The sequence below is a fragment of the Salvelinus fontinalis genome, chromosome 2, assembly GCF_029448725.1.
Source record: "Salvelinus fontinalis isolate EN_2023a chromosome 2, ASM2944872v1, whole genome shotgun sequence".
NCBI classification, from domain to species: Eukaryota; Metazoa; Chordata; class Actinopteri; order Salmoniformes; family Salmonidae; genus Salvelinus; species Salvelinus fontinalis.
The window spans coordinates 81,167,832-81,187,771 of NC_074666.1; the positions used below are offsets into that span (position 1 = coordinate 81,167,832).

General features: G+C 41.5%; 1 protein-coding gene across 2 annotated transcripts; it reads right to left on the reverse strand.

The window, feature by feature from the left end:
• Positions 1-30: 30 nt before the first annotated feature.
• On the reverse strand, positions 31-19,672 carry LOC129828631 (chromobox protein homolog 1-like). 2 transcript variants are annotated; one of them, XR_008755265.1, is made up of 7 exons: positions 19,443-19,672; positions 17,149-17,307; positions 8,039-8,213; positions 4,422-4,605; positions 4,203-4,297; positions 645-4,080; positions 31-605 (listed from the first exon to the last, which is right to left on the reverse strand). XR_008755265.1 is itself a non-coding variant. In XM_055889723.1 (6 exons), the coding sequence occupies exons 2-6, from the start codon at positions 17,255-17,257 to the stop codon at positions 3,936-3,938; spliced, it is 708 nt and encodes a 235-aa protein (XP_055745698.1). In that variant the 5' UTR covers positions 17,258-17,307; positions 19,443-19,672; the 3' UTR covers positions 31-3,935. The 2 variants fall into 2 exon arrangements, 1 of the variants encoding a protein (XP_055745698.1); XM_055889723.1 differs by having other exon boundaries at positions 31-4,080.
• Between the last annotated feature and the right edge of the window lie 268 nt (positions 19,673-19,940).

Below are 19,940 nucleotides of genomic sequence, written 5' to 3' on the forward strand. Positions count from 1 at the left end.
ACTTGTTTCATCAAATTATATTAAACACCATTGTTAACAAAAAAGATTTATTGTCCAAAAACATTGAAACAAGTAAAAGTAACCACTGCAAATGGTGACATTGATTGAAAGCAAGAAACATGCAACGAGATGCATCTTCAGTAGACACGAGAAAGAGTCAAAGACAAAATAACTAAAAAGGTTACATATGAGCCTCTTGTCTAGGATATACTGTATATATAGAAATCTTCCAGTCTAGTATATTAGAAAAGATATACAGCCCTCTTAGACTTGTAATGTTAAAATGAGCAGTAAAATGCCAATGCAAAATCAATCCAAGGCAACAGGCTCTATACCAGGGCTGTAGAACCCCTGGTACTGGTGGTTGTCTTCAGTACCTCAACATTTAAAATGTTAGTCACGATTAATCAGTTAAATCGATTAACACTTTCATTCAAGCTATTGTTAGCTGTGATTAATCGATTAAATCAATTACTTAATTTAGGATTTTTTTTTTTTTTTTTTAAATAGAGGAATATTCAGACGCAGTAGAGCAGTGAACAATTCTACAATTAAGCCAGCGGTAGCAAAGCCCCACAAACCAAACTTGAATATAATCCACCCACCTCTGTGAGGGTGTCAGATGTTTAACATAACCCGCTCACCTCTGTGAGGGTGTCAGATGTTTAATTGGCAGCTCATTTTAATATAACAGGTCCAGACTCGGCGAGTATTAACATCAGAGCTCAAAGGTAAAGTCTGAAAGTAGAATTAGCTTAGTTGGAGAAGTCGTCGTGATCTGGTCTTGCCATTTCTTGGGCAGGAGGCCCATAATCTTTTTGTCAGTTGTGTGAGATGGATAAGTTGCTAGATTGATCTATATTCACATGGCTGTCAACACCTTGAATATATTTACTTTACACTATAAACAGATCACCATAAAACCGTTGTATTTACTTTGAGTCACAATATAGACTATACCTAGGGACCAGGGGTTTAGTAAAACAGAAGCATGTGTATAGACCAGGGCATTCAAACCCTGTTCCTGGAGAGCTACTCTCCAGTAGGTTCTCTTCAACCCGTTTTTAATTTACCTGATTCAGCTTATCAACCAGCTAATTATTAGAATCAGGTGCACTAGATTAGAGTTGGAGCAAAAATATAAAGGACTGTAGCTCTCCAGGTACAGGGTTGGAGAGCCCTGGCATAGACACTACATTTACCTCTGTGTATACCTCTTGGGAGAGATTTGACACTTGAATTACTGGCTTATGTTGGTTGCATTGCAAGAAAACACTTTTTTTTGTCCATCCCTAATCTTCGCAACCACAGCCAACCATAGGCCTTGACTGGGCCCAACCCTTCCCACCCCCTTAATCCAAATATTTACAGTGCAGTTTGATGGCAATACCAAACCTTCTAAAAGCCCCAATCACCTCAAGGAAGCCTGTGAATGGTGAGCATGTACTGCACATGGGAAGAGCTCGACAAGAAAGCGGGAGACTATGTGGACATTATAGTAAATCAAGCTTTCCACCAAAGATGAATCTGAGTGAAAGCCCATCTTTCGCATCTTCGTCTGTAGCTTCTTACTTATTGCCGGTTTTCTGAGGGTATGTTATCTGACAGGAAAGTGGATCGCCCCAATCAAGTTTTATTAGCCATGGGTACGAGCTTACAAACAACTCAGGTTACATAGGTCATACTGGTGCTCTACAACAAAGTGAGTTGCTCCATACCAGGGTTTCTGTTGGCTAGTAATAGCTGGCTTTTGGCCGATTAAAAAAAAGAGGTGAAAAGCCGATAAATAAAATTGCTGCCGGCCAATTTTCTCGCAAAAATCCCTTAGGAAAAAAAATGCCTTTTCACCTATTCATTGATGGAAATACCAGTCGATGCCAATACATCTGACCGGTCAAGATTATCGTTATATAGGTTAATTTGCTGTTTGTGTATTTTCGTTAGTCTTTATGCATCTTATCACATGCACACAGCATACAGATGCAGAGCGTAATTTGAGTGGAAAATCTGTCAGAACGGAGGAGCTGCTGGTACAGCTTCTCAAACAGCGTGTTCCTTGCTGCTGGAGTCAAACGTGCTTTTACAAGCCCAATCATTGCACAACTAAATGCAATCGTGTGTTAAAATAAGATGAGGCCATCATTAAAAATAGCTACTATTTTATTTATTAACTGGCAATCGAAGCGCCTTTATTTTAAGTGCCTAGGCAACGATATGCAGGCTTCAGCGGATCACACACCACTTAGCAATGAAATGGAGGCAGTATGCGTTTAAAAAAAACATTCATTGTTTGAAACCTGAACGTTTTACTTCATATTATGGAGGCATGTCTTCCCTCGCTTCAAAGTAGCCTAGCCAACATCTGACCGTAGAAACGTAAAGGCAATTGTTTTAGAGTTCCATATGCCATTGAAACCAGCAGCCTATTTCTCTCATGTTCTAGTGGTTGTCAAAGGCACAATCCTAGTCATATTAGCAACCCATGCTAGTTGTTGCATCTTTAGATTAAGAGGGGAGATCAAATGGATATTTTCATCTCATGAAACCGCTCGCATGTGCATTGCGCATTTCACAACAGTGTTTTCTTGACAATTGCATTACGGAACAAACATTCACGAAGGGTGAAGAAATAATAGTTTATCAACATTTTAAGCTAAACGTTCTGATCGGTAGCATCAGCCTCATTGCTTTAACGTTTCTGTTTTGTTTTATGTAGCCTAGGCCTACTGGTTGTATGAATTTGGGAGTCCGTTTGGAGTAGATCATTTCTTTATCGCACAGAACGACAAGCATACCAATAAATAGGTTTATTGTTCCACTATGGGGGATAGTAGACTGACATAGGCAGGTGATTTTGCTGTTCGTTACTCATCTTGTTGGCTGAGGAAAGGTACATGTGGACAGTTGTTCTAACATCTTCAAAGTGCGCATTGGAATACGGTAGGGACGCTCACCGTTGCATCCTCAATTTGCATGTTATTTTTAGATGAATTACCATAATGTAAAAGTCATTTCTGTCATACGGAGCACCATGGCTGTACGCCCTAATCAGATTACGCACACAATGTATATGGGTCGAGAAAATGTCTCAAATGTCCGGTAAATTAAAATGCTGCCGGGAAAATGTCCAGCACCACATTTTCCTAACGGAAACCCTGCTCCACACCATTGTTCACAACTCTATACACCTACGCGTAACACTTAAAAGACCAGAATCTAGGTTAACTCCAGTCTGAACAGCCAAAACACTTCTTAGATCGCTCTCATAACCAAATAAAACCACAACTATTTACACATTATATGATAATGATATGGCAAGGGAGGGCAGGTGCCAACACTTAAAACAGAGTTTCTGAAAAAGTCGAAAGGGAAACAAAAAGTACTGCAAGTTGCTCGATGAGGGATGTGTCAGTACGAGATAATGTTCTGACTAGAAATCAACTTTGACATTTCACGCAGGAAAACTGGAAATTAAGATTGGCTATTTCAATTGAATTAGCTGAGAACGTTTGCTGGATCATGTTTTGGAATCTGACCCTTCTATTTTGTAAACTCAGCTGCTGTAGTGATACCTCGCTCACTCAAAAGTGTATCATCTCGACAAAAGCTTTTCTGAGGCGAAGCTACAGTAAGAGGAGCTGGTGATTTTAAAGCAATTCAGTGCTCAGGGACTGAAAACTACATATCCCATGGTCCTAGCTGGTGAGGCCTGATGAAGTGATCTTGAGACTTACGAGTTCTATTTACCCATGCCCCCCAACCCACCTCCTTGACAAGTCTTCCCATCATCCCTACCCATCTGTCAACCTCTGTTTTAGTTTCAACAGTCCGGGTTTGCAGAATGAAGCTTTTGAAACAAATCAGCTTCTCTGTCCCTCCCCACCACTCTAAACCCCACCCTCTGTACCCCCTTCCCCTTCATCCTGGACCTGTGGCTAGTTCTTATCATCCTTCTTCTCTTCCTCCTCGGTGGGGTAGGAGTGCCATGTCAGACGCTCCTCGTAGAAGGATATGACCACCTGTGGACATTTAATGTTTGCCTCCTTGGCCGGCACCAGGTCCGCCTCATCACTGTTCTTCCTGTGGAGACAGAATTTAAGGGTGAAGCCACTTTAACCAGTTTTATGTCACACAAACATTTTCCACCCTCCCAGTAATGTATAGCGAAAAGTGTCAAAATCCCAATGCTGCCCAGAACTCACCATTTCATGAGGAACATCAGCTCTCCACTGGAGTCTGTGGCTCCAATGATCCGTTCGGGGTCAAGTCCACGAGCAAAGCCTCTGGGCTTCTCTGCCTGGAAGAATGATAGATAAGGAGAGCGAAGAAGAGAAAGGGGAATAGGTTCAGTACAGGACTACGTTCACGGTCTATAGTATCAGGCACGTTCTTTAATATCGAAGCGAAGTATAGGCTCTCACCTCATCTTTCCTCTTCTTGGGCCTGCCTTCTTCACCCCCTGCCTCTGTATCAGACTCACCAGCTTTCCTCTTGCCACCAGACTCTTTCTTGTAACTTTCTTTTTTGTTATGATGATTCTGCATGTACTCAGCAATCAGGTCAGGGCAATCCAGGTTGTCCTGCGGTTCCCATGTATTGTCCTCACTGTGGTAAACAAAGTGTAAAAAGGTACATTTATACCTGGGCTACAACCATCAGATTCCGTTTCAACCCCCCCCCCCCCCAGAACCAACTCATCGAAAATGCAGGACTACCACCGCAACACTGGAAGACGAAGTAGTAAAACAGACCGATGCCAAATATACAGCAGCTGAAGACCAACCAAGCAAGTCACTGTGTCACCATGGACCAGAAAAAGCTGGAAGTGTTTGAGATGGCTATTGACTTTTGTAGAACGATGAGAGCAACCAACAAGAGCAAAAACAACCAACCAAAAGGAAAGGAGATTAGGTAGCAGGCTTTGGCTTATGCAGTGCCAAGCCCAAAGAGTAGGGTCCTATAAAAATCTACGATATGGAGAACCCGGACAGAATCCAGACATTAAAATGGAATTCAACATTCAAACATGTATTGAACTTAGGACATCAACTAAATGTATTGTATTTATTGGAAAATGTATCTACCCAAGATTATAATAAAGACCTGAACAAATAGCATAAGGGATTCATATTTTCCTTTAACTTAGAAGAGGCAACGGTGCGGGAAAGCCCCTGTGTCGTTTGTCTACCACAAAGCCATTAGCGATGATGTGAATTACAACCGTCTTCTGGTAGATGGAAAGGCTTTCCCAAAAACCTTCTCATTGAAATGTTAACTGCAAAAGTAGTCTATGCCTACCTGGCAGAATTATATTATTATTTGTATGAATCCAGCAGTGATTTGTTTAACAAATCTGAAATAATGTGTGCTATAGCTCTCTTGCCAGACTGCACACTTGAATTTAAAGGGTATCTACACCCAAAAATGTAAATGTCTTAGATTTTTCCCAGACCTCAAAAGTGGTCTCCTGGTATGGTTTAAGCATTGTTGTGTACATACAACATCCAATTTTTTTGTTGTTTTATATTTAAAAATTTGATTTTTGGAGCGAAAAATTGAAGAAAAAACAGGTAAAACCTAGGGAAAATATAAAATGGATTTAGGTAAAGATTTTATTATATTTTTTTTAGAAGGCCCTAAAGGAGCCTATGCAAACTTGTGTAGCAAGCTGGAGTTGGGTGATGTAGCCCAGCTCCATAATCTTTCCCAGCTGGTGGAGTTGGTGGCCCCTCTAATCGGGAAGCAAGACACTCATTTCAAAGACAGCATCTCTGCGATTCCTGGCAACTGGCGAGCGATAGCTGTCCTAATGTTTAAATGTTTGATGTTGATATTAGATAGGCATCGTGACAAAGAGACAACTATGAAGACAAGTAAAAACTAGCCAGCTGACTTTGTATGCTCATTTGCTAACCACACAAAACTTGTAAACAATACATTAGCTAGCATTATTTAAAATGTTTCTTGCAGCTATATATCAAATGTTTGGAGTTGGCTAGCATGTGGGCATACATAGACAGCTGGCTTCATGGTTGTCTTTTTCTCACGATGCCCATATAATGTTCTGAGCTGTGTATCTGTGAGCTAGTTAAGTGTATCTGTGTGTATCTGTTTGCTAGTTAAGTTTGCAGCTAGCTGGGTTGACTTGTTGTCTTGGTTTTTAACCCTTATTTGGTAATCAGTGTCTTTGTGCAGGTGAGACCTACAAGAGCCTGTCCTTCCAATTTTGTATTGGACCTGCAACCGTCTCTAAAATCATTCCAGAGACTTGCAATGCCATTTATAAGGTGTTGAAATACCAATATCTGAAAGTAAGTTTTGGCTGAGGGGAATTCCTGTGTAATTCATTATGCATGAGGTTGTAGTCCTTTAATATTTATGTGATATAGTCCTGGGTACCCAAAAATGTTAACCCCTTTGATTCCAACTTTATTTACATAAGTATTCAGACCCTTTGCTATGAAACTTAAATTGAGCTCAGGTGCATCCTGTTTCCATTTATCATCCTGGAGATGTTACTACAACTTGGAGTCCACCGGTGGTAAATTCAATTGATTGGACATGATTTGGAAAGGCACACACGCCTGTCTATATAAAAAAAAGTCCCACAGTTGACAGTGCATGTCCGAGCAAAAACCAAGACATGAGGTCGAAGGAATTGTGCTTAGAGCTCCAGAGACCGGATTGTGTCGAGGCACAGACCTGGTGAAGGGTATCAAAAAAAATCTGCAGCATTGAAGGTTCTCAAGAACACAGTGGCCTCCATCATTCTTAAAATGGAAGTTTGGAACCACAAAGACTTCCTAGAGCTGGCCGCCTAGCCAAACTGAGCCATCGGGGGAGAACTGAGCTTGGTCAGGGAGGTGACCAAGAGAACCCAATGGTCACTCTGACAGAGCTCTAGAGTTACTCTGTGGAGATGGGAGAATTTTCCAGAAGGACAACCATCTCTGCAGCACTCCACCAATCAGACCTTTATGGTAGAGTGGCCAGATGGAAGCCACTCTGCAATAAAAGACTTGGCAAACTCCCAAGCTGGCTGTCATAAGGCAACTAAAGACTCAGGCCATGAGAAACAAGATTCTCTGGTCTGATGAAACCAAGATTGAACTTTGTGGCCTGAATGCCAAGCGTCACATCTGGAGGAAACCTGGCACAATCCCTACGGTGAAGCATGGTGGTGGCAGCATCATGCTGTGGGGATGTTGATCAGCGGCAGGGACTGGGAGACTAGTCAGGATCGAGGTAAAGATGAACGGAGCAAAGTACAGAGAAATTCTTGATAAACCTGCTACAGAGTGATCAGGACCTCAGACTGGAGTGAAGGTTCACCTTCCAACAGGACAACAACCCTAAGCACACAGCGAAAACAACACAGGAGTGGCTTCTGAATGTCCTTGAGTGGCCCAGCAGGAGCTCGGACTTGAACTCAATCTAACATCTCTGGAGAGACTTGAAAATAGCTGTGCAGCAACGCTTACCATCCAACCTGACAGAGCGTGAGAGGATCTGCAGGGAGGAATGGGAGACACTCACCAAATACAGGTGTGCCAAGCTTGTAGTGTCATACCCAAGACTCAAGGCTGTAATTGCAGCCAAAGGTCTGAATACTTAAGTAAATGTGATATCCGTTTTTTTAAACGTGTTTTTGCTTCGTCAATTTTAGAACAAGGCTGTAAAGTAACAAAACGTGGAAAAGGGGGTCTGAATACGTTCCCGAACGCACTGTACTTGCCAACCGCTGACAAGTGTTCCACACGACCACTTGTCTCAAGCCAGAGACAGTGGAGACCATTGTTGACCTTGCACAACATGCTCTGTGAGGAAAACGGCAACCAATATATATGCCCAACCTGTTGAGGGCCCAGGGGGTATGACAAATCCTGTTGCGTGGTGACAAGACCCCCAGCTACACTACCCCATGGGTACCAATAAAGAGAAGCAAAATTATAAATCAATAAATGTATACAGGATTGTATGTAATGTATGCCAATATAATTTATGTGACTCGCATTACAAGCATTAAATCTTCACTCACTCTGAGAAGCCTTTCCATTTGAGCAGAAACTCAACGCGTCCCTTTACCACCCGTCGGTCCAGCACCTTCTCCACCACATATTCCTCCTCCTCTTCCTCTACCACCTCTTCCACCTTCTTCTTGGTCTGCTTCTTGCCTGCTGTTGCCACCAACTTGACCTCTTCCTTGGGCGGCTCTGGTGAAGGGGTAGAGTGCAGAACAGTTTGGTTAGACTTCATAGACTTTGTTCACAGCTATAAGTCCCAATGATTATAGGCACACTTCACTATGGTCCGGTTGAGTCAGATTACACAGATTGGATTCATCCCAAAAACATTTGTTGGACTTGCTTTGCCAATCAAAATACAAATTGTGTCTTATCTGCAATTAAGCAGCAGTGCCAGCATGGCAACTACAGGGATGCAAACTAAAGAGGGCCCAAAAAGGTAACACTTTTTCTTTTTTTCTTTTCCTTTTTTACATTGAAACAAACAAAAAACCCTGCTAGGAGGAAATGCAGGTTAACTAATTAAACAACAAACATGATCTACATGATCAGTCTCTGTGCGTAGAATAACGTGTTTAATGTGAATATAACTCACACCAAAAAAAATTAAAGAAAGCAATCCAATGTTATTTGTTGCCTAGACTTTACTGCAAATGACACGAAAATCTTGAGAAAAAAACAAGACACTAATATTGCAGTTAGCCATGACAGCCTTTATAATAGAACGCTTGTGACCACACACCTAAATACTGCACTTTGGGAAAAAACATCTTAAAGTAGAACTAGAACGAAACAGGCATTCTATTTTTGCTCTATTATTGTGGCCAATATAGACGTCAATCAAGTGCGCAAGGCTACATGTGTGCAAAAATAACGTTCACTAAGTTAAAAATATATATTATCCCCCCTCACACGTTACTGTCAAGTTCAACACAACAAAAAATATATATTTGGGCTACATTGCACATGATACACTTTCCGCATGTGGACACCTGTCCTACAATATGCCAGAAAAAGTGAGAAAGAGGTAAAGTGTGTGGTGTTCCTTTCACCTCTATAGTGGCATCCAGCTTAAGCCAGGCCCAGCTACACTTGATCCCTGAATCCACTTGTTTAACGAGCAATGCCTCACTTTCACCTAATTCTCTCATTCTGAAAATTAACCACATACTGTAGAGGGAAAACATTCGTTAACAGATAGTGGTTAGTTCGTTAGCGAGTTAACATTTCACAGATTACCAGGGTCCAGCAAGCAACGTTAACACATTATAACTTGAGGAACGGCAAGGAGTCGTAAACCAGTTAATACTATAGCGAATTGGTTAGGTTACTAATGTTAGCTCATCTGATGTTGCTGACTTTATTAGCCAGCTCATTTTCACACATTAAACTCAATTATTTGATCAGTTAACTTGGCTAATGTGGCTCAACATTTCTCAGGCAAGCTAACGGAGAATTTGATCCAGCTAGCAAGGTACTTAATGCTTGTTCCACCCCACTTTCTCCCTCACCTCAAACGTTCCAAATGCCAGTTGTTTTTCGGTTAATGTAAACACACTCACTTTTGTACATCGCCTTGGTCCGTACAATTGACCTTATTTTAGCGCCCCAAAAACGTAATACTTCCAGATCAACTGTAATGTCAATACCATTGTAAAGCACAATTTCTCCCCTGTCCAACAAAATTAATTACATGACCTCCACGCTGCCCGTTTCTGCATAATTCAAGAAGGCAATGAGGGTCTTTTTAAAAATGGCGGGTGGGGAAGCGAAACTAATGCGTGATAGTGAGAAGGAGAGGAGATGTGTGGAAAAACTTGCTTTTTTTCACTCGATCTGTCTAACTTATCACCTTATCGCCTCTAAAATGTAAATAAAACACTATAAAGAGTTTATATAAGGTGTCATTACATACCTATTTGAAGGTTTGTGTTGAATTTGTGTCGGTTTTTAGGGCGGTGCTAAAGTGATCTTCAGAAGTAAACAGTCATGATCGCTTACAGTGATGACGCAAAAAATGACTAGGTATCCCCCCTTACCCCTGTCCATTTCTTGTTTTTAAACGATGAGAGAAGTGCTACACCTGGTGGAGAGAGATTGTAAGACAGAAATAGTTGCTGTATGCGTGCTGTACGTTACGGCATGACACGTCACTATGTAACGGAGGGTCAATTTTTTATATTTTTCTCCAATACTATAGAGCGATTACCATGTCGATCAACGCTTGAATAGAAACGTAGTTCACACCCCAGATTTTGAAGTCAACACAGTCGCTACAGTTCCATTAGTTTTCTTTGTAGCCTCGTTTGAATGTCGCGGTTATGGACATTTGTACGGAATGGGGTGAGTTTACGTTACAGGTTACAGCTCATGAAGTACGCTTCTTCACCTTCTCACCCCCGTCTCCGTGGTCAGGCTGCTCACCTAACGTTACCTCTTCATTATCGTTCAGGGGACGAGCTGCTGTAACTGCCTTTCTACTCTATGCTGTCTTTCCAGATCGCGCACTGATGTTGTAACTAGCAAATTGGTTGTCTCTGCAGTCGCTTGCTGCGCTGCATTCTGTTGCTATGTAAACCATTGGCTGAGCCTTTGATACAGCCAATATTGCTCCAAACGCACATCACTCGTAGGCTTACAGCCAGTAGTGATCCAACCCCCCCTTTCGCCGAAAGGTGACTAGTTTGCGTCCCTGCAAACTTCGTACCTTTTTATTATCAACCCTGTTTGCCAACCCGTTCTTCATTACAGTTCATGGAATTGTAGAGGACTATCTGATGTAGGCTTCAGTGTGCCTCAAGATCTCTGGCTCTGAATCACTAACATCTGACTGATTCACTTTCAAATTGGGTTTTTGTAACTCTGTAAATATAACCAAATCATGGCAATGGGTTTCTGTATTCAAAGAGAGATCCTCCAACTGACCCTCGTAGATTTGTTTTTAGAGGGAGTTAAATTAGTTTGGTATGCTCCTGGGGTAGTTTTAAGGTGTCCGGTATGGGGACTTGACCCAAGGATTTAACATTTCAAGGACATATAGTTAGACATACAGGTTGGACAAAGGATAAGAAAAAAAAACCAATGAAAGGTTTCAGTCACTTTATTTGGATAGACCATCTGTAGATGCTCCACAGATTCTATCAACAAACTGTTCATCTGTTGATAAGCAACTGCATGCTAAGGTTAGGTTTAGAATAAGGGTTAGGGTAAAGGTTAAGGTTAGGCTTAGCAGATAATTCGTTTAAATGTTACTGATAGAGCATCTACAGATACTCTGTAGTAGAGGTCGACCGATTAATCGGAATGGCCGATTAATTAGGGCCGATTTCAAGTTTTCATAACAATCGGTAAATCGGTATTTTTGGACACCGATTTAACTAGGCAAGTCAGGTAAGAACACATTATTTTCAATGACGGCCTTGAAACGGTGGGTTAACTGCCTTGATCAGGGGCAGAACGACAGATTTGTACCTTGTCAGCTCGGGGATTCGTTTTTGCAACCTTCCGGTTACTAGTCCAATGCTCTAACCACCTGCCTTACATTGCACTCCATGAGGAGCCTGCGTGGCAGGCTGACTACCTGTTACGCGAGGGCAGCAAGAAGCCAAGGTAAGTTGCTAGCTAGCATTAAACTTATCTTATGAAAAACAATCAATCTTAACATAATCACTAGTTAACTACACATGGTTGATGATATTACTAGTTTATCTAGCATATAAATCGATGCAGTGCCTGTTAATTTCTCATCGAATCACAGCCTACTTTGACAAACGGATGATGATTTAACAAGTGCATTTGCGAAAAAAGCACTGTCGTTGCACCAATGTACCTAACCATAAACATCCAAGCCTTTCTTTTAAATCAATACACAAGTATATATTTTTAAACCTGCATATTTAGTTAATATTGCCTGCTAACATTAATTTCTTATAACTAGGGAAATTGTGTCACCTCTTTTGTGTTCCGTGCAAGCAGTCAGGGTATATGCAGCAGTTTGGGCCACCTGGCTCATTGCGAACTGTGTGAAGTCCATTTATTCCTAACAAAGGCCGTAATTAATTTGCCAGATTGGTACATAATTATGACATAACATTGAAGGTTGTGCAATGTACCAGCAATATTTAGACTTTGGGTTGCCACCCGTTAGATAAAATACGTAACGGTTCCGTATTTCACTGAAAGAATAAACGTTTTTGTATTCGAAATTATAGTTTCCGGATTCGACCATATTAATGACCAAAGGCTCGTATTTCTGTGTGTTATTATGTTATAATTAAGTCTATGATTTGATAGAGCAGTCTGACTGAGCGATGGTAGGCAGCAGCATGCTCGTAAGCATTCATTCAAACAGCACTTTCGTGCGTTTTGCCAGCAGCTCTACGCAATTCTTCGAAGTTTTGCGCTGTTTGTGACTTCAAGCCTATCAACTCCCGAGATTAGGCCGGTGTAACCGATGTGAAATGGCTAGCTAGTTAGCGGGGTGCGCACTAATAGCGATTCAAATATCACTCGCTCTGAGACTTGGAGTGGTTGTTCCCCTTGCTCTGCATGGGTAACGCTGCTTCGAGGGTGGCTGTTGTCGATGTGTTCCTGGTTCAAGCCCAGGTAGGGGCGAGGAGAGGGACGGAAGCTATACTGTTACACTGGCAATACTAAAGTGTCTATAAGACCATCCAATAGCCAAAGGTATATGAAATACAAATTGTATAGAGAGAAATAGTCCTGTAATTTCTATAATAACTACAACCTAAAACTTCTCACCTGGGAATATTTAAGACGCATGTTAAAAGGAACCACTCTATGTTCTCATAGTCTGAGCAAGGAACTTAAACGTTAGCTTTTTTACATGGCACATATTGCACTTTTACTTTCTTCTCCAACAACATGTTTCATTATTTATTTGAGGCTAAATTGATATTATTGATGTATTATATTAAGTTAAAATAAGTGTTCATTCAGTATTGTTGTAATTGTCATTATTACAAATAAAAAATAAATGTAAAACATTTTTTAAATTATTATTATTTTTTAAATCAGCCGATTAATCGGTATCAGCTTTTTTGGTCCTCCAATAATCGATATCGGCGTTGAAAAATCATAATCTGTCGACCTCTAGTCTGTAGTCTATCCCAAAAAAGAGTAACCAAGGTTTCTGAAACTATGGTCCACCTCTAGCTTGGACCATAACATTAAAGAGCTGGACTGCACCCTTGAAAAAGTAAATGGCACAACGTAAACTTAGCAAAAAAAGAAACGTCCCTTGTTCAGGACCTGTCTTTCAAAGATAATTTGTAAAAATTCAAATAACTTCACAGATCTTCATTGTAAAGGGTTTAAACACTCTTTCCCATGCTTGTTCAACAAACCACAAATAATTAATGAACATGCACCTGTGGAACGGTGGTTAAGACACTAACAGCTTACAGACGGTAGGCAATTAAGGTCACAGTTATGAAAACTTGGGACACTATAGAAGCATTTCTACTGACTCTGAAAAACACCAAAATAACGATGTCCCTGCTCATCCGTGTGAACGTGCCTTAGGCATGCTGCAAGGAGGCATGAGGACTGCAGATGTGGCCAGGGCAATAAATTGCAATGGCCATACAGTGAGATGCATAAGACAGCGCTACAGGGAGACAGGATGGACAGCTGATCGTCCTCGCAGTGGCAGATCACGTGTAACGACACCTGCACAGGATCGGTACATCCGAACATCACACCTGCGGGACAGGTACAGGATGGCAACAACAACTGCCCGAGTTACACCAGGAATGCACAATCCCTCCATCAGTGCTCAGACTGTCTGCAATAGGCTGAGAGAGGCTGGACTGAGGGCTTGTAGGCCTGTTGTAAAGGCAGGTCCTCACCAGACATCACCAGACATCATGGGCACAAACCCACCGTCGCTGGACCAGACAGGACTGGCAAAAAGTGCTCTTCACTGACGAGTCGCGGTTTTGTCTCACCGGGGGTGATGGTCGGATTCACGTTTATCGCCGAAGGATGGAGCGTTACACCGAGGCCTGTACTCTGGAGCGGGATCGAGGTGGAGGGTCTGTCATGGTCTGGGGCGGTGTGTCACAGGATCATCAGACTGGGCTTGTTGTCATTGCAGGCAATCGTAACGCTATGCGTTACAGGGAAGACATCCTCCTCCCTCATGTGGTACCCTTCCTGCAGGCTCATCCCGACATGAGCCTCCAGCGTGACAATGCCACCAGCCATACTGCTCATTCTGTGCGTGATTTCCTGCAAGACAGGAATGTCAGTGTTCTGCCATGGCCAGCGAAGAGCCCGGATCTCAATCCCATTAAGCACGTTTGGGACCTGTTGGATCGGAGGGTGAGGGCTAGGGCCATTCCCCCCAGAAGTGTCCGGGAACTTGCAGGTGCCTTGGTGGAAGAGTGGGGTAACATCTCACAGCAAGAACTGGCAAATCTGGTGCAGTCCATGAGGAGGAGATGCACTGCAGTACTTAATGCAGCTGGTGGCCACACCAGATACTGACTGTTACTTTTGATCTCAGTTTTTGAATCTTGTTATGCTCATACAAATATTTACACATGTTAAGTTTGCTGAAAATAAACGTAGTTGACAGCGAGGAGTTTTATTTTTTTGCTGAGTTTATATGACTCATGGATATCTGAAATCTGAGGACAGACGAGATCGTGTAAAGGATGATGATCAAAGCAAACAGTAACAGATGAGTGCATAGTTGACAAATGTGTGTGGAGGGTGGACACAATGCAGTACATATTAGGCTTGGGCGCTATACCGTATACCAGGGTATATGTAAAAAGCTACGGAATGGTTTTTCAATACCAATTAAGCTAGTGATGCACCGATATTACATTTTGTATTACAAAATAACCCTAATTTATAAGACAGTTCTTATTTGATTAATGGTAGTCGGACCCATCTATGTGAAGCTAGCCACAATAAGGATTAGCCACAATAGTGGACTTTGCGGTTTGCCTTCAAAATAAAAGTATGATATTGACAGTGATGCAAATGCATACAATTAGTAGAATTATGCCATAATTGAATAGATCATGCTAAACGAGGTTGGAATGTTGTTATATAAAAACAAGACAATTTGACAAATCTGTTGAAATCACACAATGTATTATACTTTAGAATGGCATTGGGGGTATACTTATTTCACTGTACAGCCTTACCTATGGATTGTGGATCAATGACATGAGGTATCAGTCTACTCAGTGACACCGAGAGAGCATTAGCATCGTTGTTCTTATTGCAGGACTCTGAAAAAACTGTGAATTGAGCCACATTCCTGGTCAACCTATGTGTATTGAACACTATTCCAGAGGAAAAACAATACTGTGTGGATGTCTTGGAGTCTGATAACTGAGGAGGACGTTGGGAATAAATATATTGGGTATTGAGTAGCCGGTTACCCCATTTCATTGATCCCCAATTCTTAAGTAAAGCTGTACAGTGAAGTATGAATGTCAATACACACAATAGGTTGACTGGGGAGGTGATTTCACACAGTCACAGTCACGCAACAAGAGCTCCAATGCTAATATTTGCGTAAACCCTTCACAGTTGTGTTGTGTGGGTGTCAGCGAGTACACTGATAACCCATTTCATTGCTTCACATTCCAACCTTGTTTAACATTATCTAGTCTAAATATGGCATGAATCCACCAACTGTAACAATCTGCATCACTTTCAAATAGGTACTTTTACTTTGAAGGCAAACTGCAAATTCCGCTATTGTGCCTAATCCTTATTGTGGCTAACTTTACAACACATAACCCGGTTAGGTCGAGCCTCACTAGCCAGATGACGCTAGCTGGCTGCTTATAACATTAGCTTTGGGCAACAGGGTTAAGCAGCTGGCAAGCTATTATTTATTTTCATGAACTGAAGTTCAATTTCAATAAGCGAACAACAATACTTACTCACAAGGATACTGTGTTGCAGGTTCTGCGCAAAATTCTACGTGGCGTCATTACGTCATGTACCTACGTTATATAAATATGCACGTTAGCTTTGACATCAGTTTTTCACATCGGTATTGAACTAGACATTGGGCCGATATCGATGTCTATTTTAGCTAATATCAGCCGATTCCGATATGTTCACCGCTATAATCGTGCATCCCTAACTTAAACTATTTATTTGAAAATGTTTTAATACATTTTAATATTTGTAGGTACTTAAGTAAACACCGGCAGCCAACTCGTGCTCATGGTTCTCACAGAGGAAGTGAAATGAGACTTCTATGAATTTGCTCATGATGCACAACGCAAATTAAATGCAACCACACCCTAAGAGCATCGGACACGAAACACCAATACAAATGGAACAGCACAACAAAATATATAACAAGTTCCTTGAATTTTCTTTCGTGGGTGCCTTTTCAATATAGGATATTGTGGTTTCTAGCTGCACCAATCAAAGCAGTGGAGCGTGTTGTGAAGCAATGGGAAAGTTTGTCTTGCCGCAGGTGGGCAGAGAATTCTTCTTAGGACCAATGGAATGGTCAAAAAAGAGCAAACCCCGCACACCTGGGGCACCGTGCCTTGCAAAACGAATTCACCCAAAACTTTAGTGGTCAAAACCATTCATCTCAGGGCGACAGGGGAATCAGGGTTCCAAAATGTTTTTTGTTTTTTTTACAGACTAGCTAAAAAAAATAAGTGAAAATTCACAAATTCTCCAATAGATTATGATAATTTGCTGGTAAAAATGTGGAGGTGCAAAAACAACAACTAACTTTGCAGGTTTATCTTATTATTAAACAATGCCAAGCTAGTTGATTGTAACATTCAAATAAAACCCAGCCCAGAAAAAAAATTGTAGACTGAAAAGTATTAGCACGTCATCTCATAGGGGAAAACACACGGCAATGACACGGAAAAAAGTTACCACTTCGGATTTCCCACTTCAAGCCCAAATATATCATACATTGACTAAGGCGATCAACTTAAATCCTTGTGCAACATCATGGGTAAGCTATGGGCATTGTCTTTTACCCCCCCCCCCCACCCCACACAAGTGAATTTCCACTTGTGTGCGTTTAAGTTCGGCCGAAGCTGGCCAGTCCACCACCCAACCCTATGGCATTCATAAAACAGAAACAATGGATTACCGTTTGCATTAGTAGAAAGTTGATCTACACCTTCAGTGGTTACACCAGTAGTAACACTGGGGATCACATCGCTAGGGGCTTCTGTAGCGGTAGCAGTAGGCTCACTCATTTTCAGACTGGGAGAAGGCAGTGGAACCAGTGGGTTCCTTGTCAACAGAGCTAAACAGGATGAGAAGGGGGGGGGGGGTCATGGATCAGAGGCATACGGGAGAAATCACAGTAGGAAGTAGAGACTGGCATTGGTAAGAAGAACACACGGTATCGTCTCTCACAGTCAATCGACTACTAACGTGTAATGCATGCATACCACTACAGCCCAGATTGAAACATCTGTCTCATTGTTCTATCGGATGTATAAATGTGAAGCATCCAGCTGGCATTTCCACTCACCACCAAATATGGTGATGAGAGGAAGACCAGTGGTCGGCAGTGGGAGAAGATGGAGCGAGATGGATTTTGGCCGTCATCCTGCTAATTTTCTCATCCATAAAACATTTGATCTCAATAGAGTTGTGACCAAAACTACAATCTGTTACAAACAGAATGGACTAAGTTATGTAAACTTTATCCGTTGCTAGGCTCTCCCTAACAGAAATATGCAAATACGCGCTAGAAAGCGCCAATAAGATCTCGCTAGCTCATGCTTGGCTCTACCAAACTCCTTGTTTGTTCTGCCTACTATGATTCATTTGTGCCTATTGGAAAACAGGCTGTGGTCTATCTTGGGTCAGTTATTTAAAAATAAAATCTTTGACTACAGTTCCCACTACGTGGTCAGTACTAAAACGCATGGAGCGGCGATATGTTTCTATTAAAAGAGCTGGCATGCATTGGTTGTACTGCAAGTCTGCAACTAATGCAAACAAATACATAGAGAAACACATTTGACGAGAATCACTCTCGGTTCGTCATCACTATTTCCAGACATATTTATGACTACAGTCTAAATGATGGTACACTGTTGGTGTGATTCCCAGAGGAGAGCCCTAGGAGTTGGTACCTGTCTCGAATACATGATCCAGGCAGGGGGTAGGGACTACACGAGTTATTGAACATTCCATTGGGCTGTAGCCTTGATGTGGTGTAGACTAATGCACACCTACCAATATCGTAGGAAAGTTTAACATGTCAGAAGCACAATCATTTCAAATCAGACCAGCGATCATGCAGTCATACACATAATATTACATGAGATTCAGCAGGTGAAAGGGTCAAGCTTAGAATCTGGACATCAATGCACAGTAATGCCACATACAGTCGAATCAACTAAAGCACACAATCACTACAACCCACTGGCTGAAAACAACATGGTGAGAACCAGAATGTCTGGAGGAAGAAAAGGGGGGGGGGGGGGCACACATATCCTGGTTCTTATCCTATAGAATACATAACACCAAGAAAACACTTACCCCCACCCCCTCTTAACTGAACATTTGGGGTAAGCTGGGGTAAAACATCACTATCATACAAACACTGACAACGCAAATGTGTTAAAAACATAATTCAATAGGACATGGTTTTTCAGTGTCATCCTATATTTTGTAGGCTAAACAACGCATTTGAGTGGCAGCTTTGATGTGCATTTACAAATGTAAGTCATTTCAAGAAGGTGATGATTTCTGATTCCATTGCCCTATTTGGGTAGAATTGAGAAATTCTTGAGAATTTAGGTGCACGCTGCAGTTCGCTGGTGGCTATAACGTTCTTAACAGACAATGCCAATAAATGATGCAAATTTAAAACCACTTGTAAATCGATGCAAATATATTTGTATCATAAGCAGTCCTTTCTTTGCAACAGCACGTTTGCTCTCTTTTATGAGTAGCCAATTCGATGAGGCACATTCCTGCTTGAAAGAATGCAATGAAATGTAGCAGCCTAATCGTTTTCCTACATCAATAATAACGGGCAATCAACACAGTACAACAAAATAACAACATGGTCAAATACACGGTAACTGTAAAGGGCTACACACAATTGCAATTTATTAACCAACCCGTTCCCTCGGCCGTTTCACATTGTGGTGCTAGGTTTCCCCCCCCCCCCAGAGCTATCGAGACGGAATGACTAGTCGTCCATGTTGACCTGAATCATAGCACGAGCAATCTGCACGAACTCGCGCGAAAACAATGCAATTGAATACTCAAAACAGAATCCGCATGCAACAATGTAGCAAGATGCACATTGCAGGGTCAATATATTGGCCTATTGAAATGTGTGGCAACAATAGGTTAACGCTGGGGGGAGAAACCGCTAAAGAGCAGAAGGCTATGGTGAAGTAACTAGCCACTTACCTTTACAGAGAATTGACTCGAATGAATGAATGGTCGGAAATGTAGTAAATGTTATTAAATGGATACCAATGGTTTATCTAAACAATTTTAGTGCTTATCTTATATAAATATCAGCTTGTAAAATCTATTTTAAAAATACTCTCTTCTCATTTAAGCGTAAAGCTACAGACAAAAGCCATCCAGTGCCTCCTTCGTACCCGCCAACTCCGGCCGAGCGTGACTACGCAGCGTGTTATTGTGTGGCACCATGGGAGATGCAGTCTTTAAACATTTTATTTTTCTATCTTTCTTTTCTCGATTATAAACATATTATTCAGAGATGTTTGATGATCTTTATTTTCAATGTTTAGCTATTGGTCCAGCATGTCAATGGGTAGAGCAATTACTTTACTTACAATGTCTTGTACTTGGTTCTATTCTCTAGAATTCCAGGATTGATTGATGAATTTACCATAAAAAAGTCACATTTTAGAAAGCAGTAGTAATTCAATAACCTAT